The 14,635-nt window shown below is 58.2% G+C and overlaps 1 protein-coding gene across 1 annotated transcript in view; it reads left to right on the top strand.

Annotated features, from left to right (window-relative positions):
• NUP210 (nucleoporin 210) overlaps nt 1-14,635 on the top strand; it is a 96,178-nt gene that overhangs the window by 19,193 nt on the left and 62,350 nt on the right. Inside the window, exons 4-6 of the mRNA XM_052635703.1 lie at nt 1,401-1,497; nt 5,882-6,032; nt 8,528-8,660. Of these exons, the coding sequence (XP_052491663.1) occupies nt 1,401-1,497; nt 5,882-6,032; nt 8,528-8,660 (381 nt within the window). The remainder of the gene's footprint in view (nt 1-1,400; nt 1,498-5,881; nt 6,033-8,527; nt 8,661-14,635) is intronic.

Below are 14,635 nucleotides of genomic sequence, written 5' to 3'. Positions count from 1 at the left end.
GTCCGACTTGCCTCCTGACACCTTCCTTCCCTTTGGGATGAGGGCCCTGAGGAAACCAGGGCCCTGCAAACCAGGCGCTGGTCCTGCGTGTGCACCTCCCCACGTGGGCGAAACTTCCAGAAGCCCACGGACGCTTTCTGCTCTAGGAATGGTCCCACAGTCATCCCTCCCTTCACGTCTGAACGTGCAGGTGGGAAGGGATTTTGATGCTGAAAACAGAGCTCCAAGCGTAGCCCCTGAAGTGGATAAAGACAGGGATTTCCTGTCGCCAAATCCCAGGTTAAGAGACCCTGGGAGGCCTGCCCCAGCCTCCGTCTCCTTGTCCTCAGTAGGCCATGGTGACCTGGCTGGCACCCTGCAAGCCCCGCCTGGGGCCCTGTCTCCTCTCGGCCTTCTCCACAGCCCTAGACCTCAGAGGTGGGCTGGGGCAGCCTCTCAGGCCTGTCTGACTCCAAATGCCTTGGTCTTCGCACCATACGCAGAGCTTTTCGAGGCCCCCGAGGCTCTGTTTTGGGGGCTGGCCGGGTGGGGAATATCCGAAGATGATTGAGGTGGAGCAGGAGAAGCAGTAGCCTGTGCTGGGGCGTGCGGCGAGCCGGCGGAGAGGCTGGGCCAGCCGCGGGCCACTAGAGGAAGAAGGGGCCAGGCCGCCGGATCTGCGGACTTGTGAACTTGGACACATACATTGCGCTTCTTCATTTGAAATGATGGGAACCAGTGGAAAGGGGCAAGATCAAAATCACCCGGGGAAAAGGCAACCGTAGTTCCGGGCAGGTCAGGCCTCTGAACCCCAGGTTTCATCTCCCACCCTGCTTCTGAGTGTCTGTGTAGCAGCGCTAGGCATTGCCCTTTCCTTGAGAAGGTGTGTACAGAGGGTTTCAGCCCCTGCCTGGGTCCTGTTCCTCCAGAAATCATCGCCCACTCATGTGCTGGGCTCCGCCTGTTCTCCCGTCTGGCCCAAGGCATTCAGGACTTCAGAGCGGAGGCCAGCTGTGCGAGGCCCACCTCCTCCACCGGGACCAGGGGTCTCAGTAACTCGGGGAGGAGAGAGGATGGGCACGTGAAACCAGACGGCCGGGGTTCCTCTCCCAGCATGGGGAGGGGATGGGGGGTTGACTCACAGTCTCAGGAGCCACTGTCTAGACTGAAAAGCGCTTACCCACTCGAGGGGTGATGGGTGCACAGGTGGGACACAGTGTGTCCATGGGAGACCCGGGGTCAGGGGGCAGCCCCACTTGGTCACGTGACCCTGATCCCTTACGCCTCGGTTTCCCCTCCAGAAGGGAGGCTGGAGATGGTGCCCCTCTCCATGGGGGGTGGTGCTGAGTCCGCCACCCCTCCCCTTGGCCCCGGGGGGGTAACTCGGGTGCACCCCCCCACCCCCTGCTCTGCTCCTGCAGGAAACACGTTCAGCACGCTGGCCGGGCTGGTCTTTGACTGGACGATCGTGAAGGACACGGAGGCTGACGGCTACTCAGACACCCACAATGCGCTCCGGTAAGAGGTGGGAGGGAGGTGGGAGGGAGGGTGGGCTGGGGGCTTTCACCCTCATCGTCACTGTTAGCACTCCTGTCAGCGAGGAGCGCAGGATGGTTCCCAGGCTGCCGGCCGACGTGCCCTGGGACTGGTCCAAGTGTTCAGCTCGCGCAGCCGTGCTGGGGCCTTGTCCCGGGGTGTGTTCTGGGGGCCGTTGTCGAGGGCGCTGGGCTGTCCAGCTGCAGCAGAGAAAGCTCATCCTGTTACCTGGAGCTGTCACGGGGTGCCAGAGGGGTGGGGAGGGGCCCCACGGTGGGGTGAGTGGGTAACAGTCCTGGCTAGGAGGTCCCTCCAACAGTGACAGCTGGTCACAGCTGTCCAGGCACGGGAGGGTGCCTGTCCCAGCGCCTGGCGGGACAGGAGGCAGGGGGCCAGTTCTGCAGACAGACGGACGGCTTGTGGGATGGACTCGCTCCCCATCTTGACTTGGGCGGTCCTCCCGACAGCTGTGTGGCTTATGTTCCCCTGTCCACTCGCCTCGGACTGGTAAGGGGTGGAGCTGGACTTCAGCTGTTCTGGTCTGTGGGAATCCTCACCGTGCTGCATGGCGGCCACTGGCCCCACCCTGGCCGTTCACGCTTACACCAGGGAAGACGGGGGTCGGTCTCCGATGCACGGACCCCATCAGGTGCTCGTTAGCTGTGTGGCCGGTGTTACCCGCACTGGGCAGGGCGGACAGGGCGTTTCCATCGGCGGAAGGTTCTGCTGGCCGGCACTCGTGCGCTCCCGGAGTCTGGGCTAACATCCCCTGAGAGGAGGTGGCTCAGTGGTAAGAGAACCCGCCTGCCAATGCAGGAGATGCATAAACGTGGGTTCGATCCCTGGGTCGGGAAGATCCCTTGGAGGAGGAAATGGCAACCCACTCCAGTATTCTTGCCTGAAGAGTCCCATGGAGAGAGGAGCCTGGTGTGCTGCACTCCATGGGGTCACAAAGAGTTGGACGCGGCTGAGCGACTAAACAGCAATAAGAGCAAAATGCTGCATCGCGCCGAGCTGCATTGAATACAGTTTGCGGGGGAGGAAGACTTACTTTTTAAAGATTTGCAGCGATTTTCAGCCTACAGAAAAGTTGCAAGTGCGGTACAGGAAGTGGATTCCCCAAACCATTTGAGAGCAAGCAGCCAGCCTGGCTGTGGCCCCCGATTATTTTAGTGTGCGTTTACCACCTCTTAGGACGCTTCCCTGCATATCGACGAGACCGTCATCACAGTTAGGGAATTAACACTGATGCCTGCAATCACTGGACCTCATTCACCTTTTGCCAGTTTACCCTGTTTGTGGCAAACACGCAGCCCAGGGCCCCCTGCCTCAAGCTGTCCTGTCTCTCCTCGTCTCCGTCAGCCTGGGGACTTGGTCCAGTTTCCTGGGCCTTCTTTGACTCCTGGGATGTGGGACCTGTGATGACGGTAGTGTAGATATTTTGTAGAGCTTCCCCCATTCCAACCTGACGTTCCCTCTGATTCGACCCAGAGTGTGCATCTTTGCAGGAACATCGCCAGAGGCGAGATTCCGCATTCTCACTGCACTTATCATAAAGCAGCACTGCCTTTGTTCTGTCATCCTCGGGGAGGGTGGTGTCTGCCAAGTGCCCCACTCGGAAGTCGCTTTGTCCCCCCTTGCAATTAATAACTTTTTTTATGGGGAGTTATGAGTCTGACCTCTTACTTACACTTTAAAAAGTCCAGCTCAGGGCTCCAGGAAGCACTGGGTCTCAGCTCACGGCCATTTCCACAGCGGACACCCTCACAGCCTGACACCGTGTAAGCCAGTTGCCCTCCTGGCTCAGAGCTCTTTGGGGGCTGGGCCGTCAGCCTCCATCTCCTGAATGATGAGCTCTGGAACTCCTGCTGTCTTGTAAGCCCAGAGTGCAGGCTTTAGGTCAGAGAGACCTGGCGCCCAATCCTGGCCTTGTCATGTCCTGCCTCTGGCCGTCGTCAAGGACTGTGACCACCTGAGCACCAGCTTCCTCCTCCAGCGGATGGAGGCGTCACCGTGCCTGCCTCCAGGGGTGCCGGGTGGGGAGCACCTTGACGGGATGAGAGCCCGTCGCCAGGCCTGGCACACACTAGGTGTTCAGGATTTGCGGGCTGCCTGCCCCCTCCCCCCACCAGCCCTGTTTCCTGCCCTGACAGTGGCCCGGAGCTTCCGAGCACCGGGCGTGAGCTGCGTGCTGACCCAAGTCCAGGAGTGCTGAGAGCGTTGGAACCAGAGTGCCCTGGGCTTTTATTCAGTTCAGCAGGCGATTACTTACAATAGCCAGGACATAGAGGCGACCCGGATGTCCGTCGCCAGAGGAATGGGTCAGGACGCCGTGGTCCATACGCTCAAGGGAATGCTACTCAGCTGTGGAAAGGAATGCATGAGTCAGTTCTAACGAGGTGGATGAGCCTAGAGCCTATTATACAGAGTGAAGTGAGTCAGGAAGAGAGAGACGAATTTCATCTATGAACACACACGTGTGAGTCTAGAAGGGCGGTACTGATGATCCTACATGCAGGACAGGAGAGGAGACAAGCACAGACAACGGGCTGTGGACCCGGGGGAAGGGGAGGGTGGGACGATGTGGGGGAAGGGGAGGTGGGATGATGGTGGGGGAAGAGGAGGTGGGATGATGGGGGGTGGGGAAGGGGAGGGTGGGACGACAGGGGGGTGGGGAAGAGGAGGGTGGGATGATGGGGGGAAGGGGAGGGTGGGACAAAGGGAGTGGGTGGGGAGAGGAGGGTGGGACGACAGGGGAGAATGGCTTTGAACATACACAGATGTACCTGGTGGCTCAGGCTGTGAAGAGTCCGCCTGCAATGCAGGAGACCTGGACTCCATCCCTGGGTCGGGAGGATCCCCTGGGGAAGGACCTGGCAGCCCCCTCCAGCATTCTTTGGCTTCCCAGGTGGCTCTAGAGGCAAAGAACCCGCCTGCCGGCCCGCGCAGGAGATGTAAGAGATACGGGCTCGCTCCCTGGGTGGGGAAGATCCCCTGGAGAAGGAGAGGACACCCCCTCCAGTATTCTTGGCTGCAGAATCCCATGGACAGAGGCGCCTGGTGGGCTACAGTCCATAGAGTCGCAAAGAGTCGCAGAAACGACACTGCTGAAGTGACGTAGCATGCACGTTACCGTATGTAGAGTAGACAGCCAGTGGGAGGCATGGCTTAGCATGCACGTTACCATATGTGGAGTAGACAGCCAGTGGGAGGCATGACGTCAGATGCAGGGAACCCAGACCCCATGCTCTGTGACAACCCAGAGGGGGGCAGTGGGGAGGGGGCGTATGTATACCTACGGCTGATTGGTGTGGATGTATGGCGAAAACCCTCACAATATTGTTAAATAATTATCCTCTGAAAAATAGAAAATGATAAAAGAAAAGAACCCAAACTCTTCTGTACGCAAAGAAAACAAATTTCAGCACGCAATACCTTGTGCAACGGCGAGGAGATGAATCACCGCAGCACTCGGCCGACCTTGGGGAGAATGAACGTGTCTGACTGCTCTCGTTCGGGCGGAATGGGAGGCTTATTTATAGATCTCAGTCTGTCAGGAAAGACTCAGGCTGGCCCCGCTCACCAGCCTGCGCTCTGGGGGTCCCACTCCATCCCGAATGCTCCCTCCCTTCCCACAGCCTAACGGTAGGGCTAGGGTAGGATGCAATGTGACCCCTTGTTCCTGACACTTGAGGGGTCATCGCTGAACCGTTTCCCAGATGCAGGAGCTGGCCGGGGAGAGGAGAGTGGGACTAGTGGGGAGCCCTGGCTGGGCCTCTGGTCCTGGGGCTCACCCTTCACGTCTGTGAGACCAAAGCATTTCATAAAGTTGACTGAGTGAAAGTCACTCAGTCGTGTCCAACTCTTTGCAACACCATGGACCGTAGGCTGCCAGGCTCCTCTGTCCATGGGGTTCTCCAGGCAAGAATACTGGAGTGGGGTTGCCATGCCCTCCTCAAGGGGATCCTCCCAACCCAGGGATCAAACCCAAGTCTCCAGCATTTTGGACAGATTCTTTACCGTGTGAGCCACCATGCTCATATCAGCTCACACGCTCACCATGCTTAGCCGTCAGCTAAGTGGGCAGTCCTCAGATTTCAGTGCTACCTTTGATCAGAGTCACAGCTGGATGTTTATAAAATGCAGGTTCCCAGGTGCAGACCAAGGGCCGGGCCGGGGACTGAGAGCCCAGGTGTTTCCAGGGATGCTGGAAGTTCTGAGGCAGGGGGTTCTGAGGACGGTTTTCTAGGTGACACCCACTGGGTCGTTTCTGTGGCACCTGGCAGCACGCAGAGGAGCCACCTAGAGAGAATGTGTGAGGTTCCTGGTTCCACACGTCAGGGCTGAGCACACGCTCCTTTTCCAGCATCCTGACATTCCTGGAGTCCACCTACATCCCCCCCTCGTACATCTCAGAGATGGAGAAGGCGGCCAAGCAGGGCGACACCATCCTAGTGTCCGGGCTGAAGACGGGCAGCTCCAAGCTCAAGGCGCGCATCCAGGAGGCCGTGTACAAGGTGGGCGCGGGCGGCCCTGGGCTCTGGGGCGGCATCTGAATGCACGGGCCCCTGGCGTGTTTACTAGCGGAGAGGAGATGCTGTGCGGGCACGAGCGTCTGCTGTGAGCCGTGCTTGGGAACAGGTGGCCTGGGAGCCAGCACCGGCATCGCTGCACCCCCAGGCGGTCCCTCCATTTCACCCTGAGCCCCGGTCTCGAGCCCCAGCAGCCTTTTCTAGGAAGATCAGCTTCCGGGGTGCGCTGACTCCTGCTGTGCGCTGGGGCTGATAGCTGGTTAAGAGCTTTCTCGGCTGGTTCTGGTCCCGTGGAACCCGAGAGCCCGTGTCTGGGCACCAGAGCCGGGCGCGGAGACGTGTCGTCCGGCAGCAGCTGCCAGAGTCAGGGCCCCGGAGATGGGTGCTCCCCGCTTCTGTAAGTCAGGTGGGCTCGACTGAGGCTGGGGTGTGGCGGTGCCGCCCGGCCTGCAGAGCTCTCTGCGGGGGGGGACCCCTCTGGGCAGGCCGACCGGCCTCTTTCCCAGCACGGCTGGGCGTACTGGTCTGCTGTCTGCATGCCCTGGGCTGGGGTCCTGCCAGGAACGGTCTCTCCAGTGGTAACAGTCCTGTGGGACCCGGGAGCTCAGCACCCCCACCTCAGCCCCCAGCATGTGGTGACCTGGCGTGTTTCCTGGGTGGTAGCAACAAAGCCAGGTGGAGATATGAGAACTGGGGCACCGGGGAGGGGGCGTCTGAGCTCCGGGGCATGGCCGAGCAAGGGTCCGCTGGCGGGAACGAGTTCAGCAGGCGATGAGTCTCTGTCACAGCACGTCTGAGCATCTTCTTTCTTCGTTTCTTCTTTCCTTCCTTCGTTTCTGATATTTTGGTCCCACCACACGGCTTGCGGGATCTTAGTTCCCTAACCAGGGATTGAACCCATGCCCTCAACAGCCAAAGTGCTGAGTCCTAACCCACTGGACCACCAGGGAATTCCCTGAGCACTTTCCCCGGGCTGTGCCTGCTCTGGGCCCCAGGCGGTAGGTTTCTGCATAGCCAGGCCCTTCAGGGATGCCTGCCAGTCCCCGCAGCCCCTCTGGTCTTTTTTTCCGTAAGTGCACGTATTGGTTATCAGCTGTGCTGGGCCTCGCTGCTGTGCGGGCTTTCAGTTGCAGAGATCGGGGGCTGCTGTCTGCTCGCAGTGTGCAGGCTTCTCGCTGAGGTGGCGTCTCTCTCTGCAGAGCACGGGCGGTAGGGGCGTGGGCATCAGGAGCTGCCACCCCCCGGCTGTAGAGCATAGGCTCAGCGGCTGTGGTGCCCGGGCTTGGCTGCTCCGTGGTGCGTGGGGTGGTCCCGGGTCAGGGATCAAACCCGTGTCTCCTGCAGGCTCCGGCAGACTCCTTACCACTGAGCACCAGGGAAGCCCCCGACTCAGGTCTTTAAGACCAGACATTTTGGGGCTCATCTCTCAGGCACTGGAGCCTGATGTGAGATCCAAACCCTTCCCTCCTCAGGGAGAGGCCCCGGGTTTGGGTTCCCGGTGAGGGGTGAGGTTTATGATGAGACCGTCCTGGGATCCTAGGCGCTTTGATGTGGTTTCCCTGCTGTTTGTCCCGTGTGAAGAGGTTGCTCTGCCAGTTTTTAGGGATTCTTTAAGAGGAAGTTTTTGCAGATGTAGTTGTAGACACAGCTGTATGGGAGGGGGTGAGTGCAGGGTCTTCCTGCATTGTCACCGGGAATGGGAACCTTAACTTAAGGTTGACTTACGGTTAAGTGAGGATGCATGTAACATGTCAGAGCGTGTTCAGTAGAAAACCCAAAGAGACCTACAGAGAGGTGCAGAACCGGCCTGCGTCCAGGGATGAGCACTGCTTGTCCTCCAGGGAACACATGTCTGCATTTCTGTGGACAGGGATCCCTTGCTTTGCCCTCCATTTTCCCAACTTGCGGGGTGACGAGCAGCTCCAAGACAGTGGAAGGTGCAGGCCCCACAGAGTCTGACAACCCGGGGGCGCCCCGGACTCCATGCAGGTGGTCTGCCCCCGATTTCAGACTCTGTCATGATGCTTCCTGAGGAGGGAATCTGGGTGGGGACGAGAGGCGGGCTGGTGGGGTGGCTTGAACAGTGGGCACTTGTCAGAGCGCAGCTGTTCCTCCTCGGGTTGCGAGCGGGCCCCCATGTCCCTGGCCTTTGGGGCTCTTGCCTGGAGCCCCTGGCGCCTCCGTCTCCATAGCCATCACTCCTGGCTCCTCGATCTTCTCTGTACTTCTTACATTTAAAACTGACCTGCAGGCTACACGCTGTAAAGTGCTGTGCTCAGGGTATTTTGGCCATGACCTCTGAACGCCTGCCCCCTCTGCCACAGGGCCCCCTGGGGCTTGGGGCGTTCCAAGGTGTTGCCTTGGTTTCTCAGCCTCGCCTACCTTCAGTGAACAGGCTGAAAAGCTCTCGAGGTTCTGTCTCTCGCCCACACCGACCCCCACTCGGGCTCACCGCCCCTTCTCTCTCTTCCTCATGCTAGAACGTCCACCCCGCGGAGGTCCGGCTGCTGGTCTTGGAGAACATCCTTCTGAACCCGGCTCATGACGTCTACCTGTTGGTGGGGACATCCATCCGCTACAGCGTGCAGAAGATCAGGCAAGGGAAAATTACAGGTGGGCCGCCCGCTCCGTGCTGCGCTCAGGCAGCCTTTTTATCGCGGTGAAATAGGCATGACGTGGAACTTGCCGTTTCAGCTATTTCTTAAGTGTGCGTTTTAGTGACATTGATTATATCTATCGATAGATTGTTGTACAGCCATCGCCACCGTCAACTCCAGAACTTCCTCGTCTTCCCAAACTGAAGCTCTGAGCCCGTTAAGCACTAACTCCCTAGCCCCCTTCTCCAGCCCCTGACCAGCCCGCTTGTACTTTCCGTTTCTATGAATCCGACTGCTGTCGGGACCTCACGTGAGTGGAATCGTGTAGTGTCTGGCCTTTTGTGGCCGGCTTATTTCACTGAGCAGAGCATCCTCAAGGCCTGTCTGGATTGGACCAGGCAGCACGACGTCCCTCCTTCTCAAGGCTGAGTACTGTCTACTGTCTGTATAGACCACATTTTGGACGTTCATCCTTTGATGGACACGGTTTCTTCTGCCTCTTGGCTATTATAAATAGTGCCTCTGTGGGCAGAGGTGAACAAACATCTTGAGATCCGGCTTGCAGTCCTTGGGGGTTTATATCCCTTTGTTTGAAGAATGTCAGAAGCCACGAGCTTCCGCCGGACTGGGTTTTGTTCCTGGCCTGGTGCTGACTCCTGGGTGGCCTGGATGAGGCACTGCCCCACTTTAGGGCTCAGCGTCTCTGCTGGAGCCCTCAGGGCCTTTCTGCCTGTGTCGAGGGCACGATGGATGAATTATTGTGGGTTTGTTCCGGAAGCTCTAAGGCGCTGTGTACGTGTGATGCATTCTTGGTGGTGAGTGTTCTTCATGCATCACCAAGCCTGCTAAGAATTATCATCGTCATCATTTTGTTTAGTTTACACACGTTTCGTGGTCAGAGCCCAGGGCGTCCAGGCTCGTGGGTACGAGAGTGTCCCATTCAAGGCCTGCGGGCTGCGAGGCGTGTCCGGGCAGGCGCCTCCCCCAGTTGCTGGCTTCCTGTCTGTGAGGCAGGACAGCAGTTAAGAAGTGTGTAGCTGCTCCAACGTCGGAGCAGCCTGCGCCTGTTCCGCAGCTGGGTCTGCAGATCAGGGCGGTGGATCTGGTCTGTCATTACCATGTAGCAGGCGCTGCAGGCCTGGGGAGGCCTTGGGGTCCAGCTCTCTCCCACTCAGGGTGCCCTGCTGAAGGGCAGGAGACTGGGGGTCCTGAGCAGCCCTAAGTGGTGGGCGCTCAGCGTCTGGCTCTTCTGCGTGTATCAATGTGGAGGTGGGGTGTGTACAAAGCTGGGTGGGGTCCTGGCCCGAGGCTGACGTGCCCCCCAGATTTAGGACCCGGGTGTGGCCTTCTGAGACTCTGGAAGGGGAGATGGCTCAGGGGCAGAGTTCTTGGGATCCTGCTCCTGAGTGCTCAGGGGGAACGTGGTAGGAACAGGTTGAAAGGCCAGAGGGCACCTGGTGGGGGTTCCTGACAATACCACCTCCCCCTGCGCACTGTCGAGAAGCACCTTGTGACCGGATGGAGGCGGTCTTGAGACGTCTGACCGTGGTGAGCATTTCCTCGGAGTCGTGCTTGTCACGTTATGACCCACCAATGCTGTGACGGGGGTTTCAGAACTACCTTGTTTTACTGAGGAAGGAAAACAGGTTTACAGATGAGGAAACCGAGGCACAGATGCCCGATAGTCACAGAGCTGTCAGTCCTTCACCTGTAATACCACGCCTGCGGGATCGGGGCATCCCGGCCCTGGGGAAGCACGACAGCGGCTCTCTGTCCTCCCAGGGCAGGGCGGGTGGCCTCTTTGCAGGGGTGGATGAGGGTGGAGAGGTGTGCCCCCACCAGGGAGGTTGGGGGAGATTTAATAAAGCGGACTTCACAGCTTACCCTTCAGTGTCTGACGGACAGCACGTCCCAAGACACCCAGACGACTTTTGGGCTTGGTCACTGACCTCCGGTAGAAAGCAAAGAATGGAACCCAGGAAAGTTAGCCCCGGAGAGGAAGTAGTTAAGCTGCCTTCCTTGCATCTGTAGGGTAATGAGATGGAAAATGCCTCTAAAAATAAACGCACCTGCGTGACTGATGGCACCAGGCGCCGGGGCTGGCGTGCCTTCCAGACAGATGCTAGGGGACGGACGGGGCGGAGCCAGCACCAACCCACTGTGAACAAGACGTCTGGGTGGAAACGCACTGTCTGTTTTTTTTTTTTTTTTTGGATGGCTTGTTTTTAATTGACATAGAATTCACATTGCTGTCATTTTTAACGCGCTGCCAGACAGGAAAGTCAGGGGGACGGCGTCGTGACAGGGGACCTGGATTTCGGCAAGCCCTAGTCTTGTATGACGTCCCGCAGAAGGCTCAGAGGATGACACCCAGAGGGCAGTTACCCCAAATCCGTTCTTCATGTTTTCTCTCAGTCTTTCTTCCTTCCAAATGCAGTGTTCCTCCTTTTCTTTCCTATTTTCATCTCCTGACGTCTGCCTGCCTTCCGTTAAGTGACGGTGTAAGCGAAGGTGTTTGTTGCTCAGTCACGTCCGACTCTGCGACCCCACGCAGCGTGTGCTGTGTCCCTGGGGCTCTTCCGGTGAGAATCCTGGAGTGGATGGCCATTCCCTTCTCCGCTGAGTGGTGGCGTGCTTTCTCACAAGCCTGTTTGTTTATGGAGCCCCTGCTCTGTCTGTGGGCACTGTTGGGGGGACCACAGCAGTCGGGGGGCGGCCCAGGACCCACCCACCTGGGTCTCCAGGGACGGCCTGCAGTGGGGCAGGTGAAGGGGGCAAGGGGCCCAGAAGAGGGATGTCTGTGAGGCCCTGCTTGGTCATCAGTGCATGGTGCTGGTGTCGCAGGCTCGCCTGGCGCAGTAACCAATTGTGAGAACAAGACGTGGGGAGGACGTGCTGGCTGAGGAACAGGGTGTCTAAGGAGACCTTGGTGACAGGGCTGCTGGAAATTCCTGGGATAAATTGGGCTGAGGTTGAAAGATGGATGGGTGTGGAGCAGGGGTTCCTGAGTCCAAGACGCAGCTATTAAAGGACCCAGTGCACCCTGAGCTGCGGCTGCCCAGAGCAACTGTATGCTGGGCTGCCTGCAGGGCTGGGCTCAGAGGCAGGGCTGTGTGCTTCTCCTCGTCCTGGGCCTGGACCCACCTCCCCAGGAGCTCCGTGGTCGTCCCTGCAGCCTACACGGGGTGGGTGTGGGGGTTCCAGCAATCAGAAACACGTCTGGAGGATCAGCCAGGGTTGAGGGGGGTCAGAGCCCGGCTGCCCTCCTGGCCATGGAAGGGCACCTTTGGGGCTGGCCTCTTGCCCTCAGCAGTGGTAGCTGGGCTGGGCTGGGGCCCAGGAGCAATCTCCTCCACCTGTGGACGGACAGGAACCTTTCACATCCACAGAGCCTTCCCTGCTCAGGACCTCTGACAAGCAGCAAGGTCCTGTGATACAGGAGGCGCTGGAGAGGTTCGCCAGGCAAGCCCCTCATTTTCGTTGTCTTCAGTTCAGTTCAGTTGCTCAGTCATGTCCGACTGTTTGTGACCCCATGAATCGCAGCACGCCAGGCCTCCCTGTCCATCACCAGCTCCTGGAGTTCACTCAGATTCACATCCATCAAGTCAGTGATGCCATCCAGCCATCTCATCCTCAGTCGTCCCCTTCTCCTCCTGCCCCCAATCCCTCCCAGCATCAGAGTCTTTTCCAATGAGTCAACTCGTCTCATGAGGTGGCCAAAGTACTGGAGCTTCAGCTTTAGCATCATTCCTTCCAAAGAAATCCCAGGGCTGATCTCCTTCAGAATGGACTGGTTGGATCTCCTTGCAGTCCAAGGGTCTTCTCCAACACCACAGTTCAAAAGCATCAATTCTTCGGCGCTCAGCCTTCTTCACAGTCCAACTCTCACATCCATACATGACCACAGGAAAAACCATAGCCTTGACTAGACGGACTTTAGTCGGCAAAGTAATGTCTCTGCTTTTGAATATGCTATCTAGGTTGGTCATAGCTTTCCTTCCAAGGAGTAAGCATCTTTTAATCTCATGGCTGCAATCACCATCTGCAGTGATTTTGGAGCCCCTCAAAATAGTGTGACACTGTTTCCACTGTTTCCCCATCTGTTTGCCATGAAGTGATGGGACCAGATGCCATGATCTTCGTTTTCTGAATGTCGAGCTTTACGCCAACTTTTTCACTCTCCTCTTTCACTTTCATCAAGAGGCTTTTCAGCTCCTCTTCACTTTCTGCCATAAGGGTGGCGTCATCTGCATATCTGAAGTTATTGATATTTCTCCCAGCAATCTTGATTCCAGCTTGTGTTTCTTCCAGTCCAGCGTTGTCTTAGGGCTTTGTAAATAGAGTTACCTCTTGTTGTGCAAGATCCTTCCAGAGTCAGTTTATGTATTTCCCAAAAAGGGCCTTTTTCTTTTGGAGAACCTTAAACAAGGGGGGAAACGGGTGCTTCTGAAGCAGCACCGGGCGCTGTTGCTCAGTGAGCGGCGTTGCCTTGCTCTTTTGTTACATTTCCTCGATGTGGGGCCTCCCTGGTGGCTCAGCGGTGAAGAATCTGCCTGCTGACGCAGGGGGCATGGGTTTGAGCCCTGGATCGGGAAGATCCCCTGAAGGAGGAAATGACACCCCACGCCAGTATTCTTGCCTGGGAAAGCCCATGGGTAGAGGAGCCTGGCAGGCTATAGTCTATGGGGTCGCAAAAGAGTCGGACACAACTGAGTGACTGAACAACAGCGGCAGTCCTCCGTGCCCTGCAGCCGTGGTCTGATCCCTGGGTGCGTCGTTTGCAAGCGTCTCGGCCACCGCTGGGCCTGTGGACCGGAAGTGGGCCGTGTGGACCGGAAGTGGGCCGTGTGGACCGGAAGTGGGCCGTGTGGACCGGAAGTGGGCCGTGTGGACCGGAAGTGGGCCCTGTGGACCGGAAGTGGGCCGTGCGGGCCGGAAGTGGGCCGTGTGGGCCGGAAGTGGGCCGTGTGGACCGGAAGTGGGCCGTGTGGACCGGAAGTGGGCCGTGCGGGCCGGAAGTGGGCCGTGCGGACTGGAAGGGCTTCTCTGTTCCAGGCGTGTCAGAATCCCCTGCCGGGCCTGTGCTGGCCCCTCCCCTGCAGTCTCCTCCCTGCCTGGCCCCCGACTCCTCCCTGCTCCCTGAGTTTGGTTCAGCGGGCCTGGGATGGGACCAATTATTTACAGCTTCCCCGGTGATGCTGATGGTCCAGGGAACACACTTTGAGAACACTCTGCTCCAGGGCAAATTCCTGGGGACTTACTGGAACACACAACCGGTACCCCAGGGCTGGAGATGGGCATGTTGCCCACCCTGCCTTTCAGAATTCCTGGGAGTTCTGAAGGATGTTCTGGATGAAACGCTTCTCGGATCCTTGTCCTGGGCGCCTCCCGGGGCAGCCCCCGCCTGGGATGCGGTGGTGAGCAGGGAAGCTGACTGTGGTCCCTCTCTGGAGGGCTGGAGCGGGGCCTCACACACAGGCTCGGTGAGTGGGCTATCTGATAGGAAGTCCTACAGACGGCGGAGAGGGGGCGTGTCCGCGTGGTCCTGCTCTCTGTGGTCTGCGTCCCAGGTCTGCTGCCCGCTGCTGAGGGGCCCCTAGCAAGCTTCCGGTCTTGATTTCTGCTCACGTGAGGGTTTCAGGGGCGTCATGGGATAAACAGGGTGAGGTGCACAGGAACGTCAGACCCCGTGGTCATGGGTTTGTAGAACCCGTTATTTCCCATGGAAATTGTTTTCCATCCTGGCCCAGATTGGGTAAGTTCTCTCCCACAGCACGACACAGAGAAGAACACCAGTGGAAGGTCAGGACAGCAAGAGAGAAAATTCTTTACAAATATTTCTTGAAACCCAATGGGGCACCACAGACCAGCATCTCTTTGCAGACCCCCGGAAGATGGCCAGGTCCAGTGAGCCCTGCCCTGGGCCCCTCAGTGCAAAAGCAGCATCATTTACTTCTGTGACAAGCAGAAAAAGCTCTGATGTTGGTATCC

Source organism: Budorcas taxicolor, chromosome 1 (assembly GCF_023091745.1).
Source record: "Budorcas taxicolor isolate Tak-1 chromosome 1, Takin1.1, whole genome shotgun sequence".
Taxonomy (NCBI): domain Eukaryota; kingdom Metazoa; phylum Chordata; class Mammalia; order Artiodactyla; family Bovidae; genus Budorcas; species Budorcas taxicolor.
Note: the sequence above shows the minus strand (reverse complement) of the source record. Positions and strands in the feature narration are given on the sequence as shown.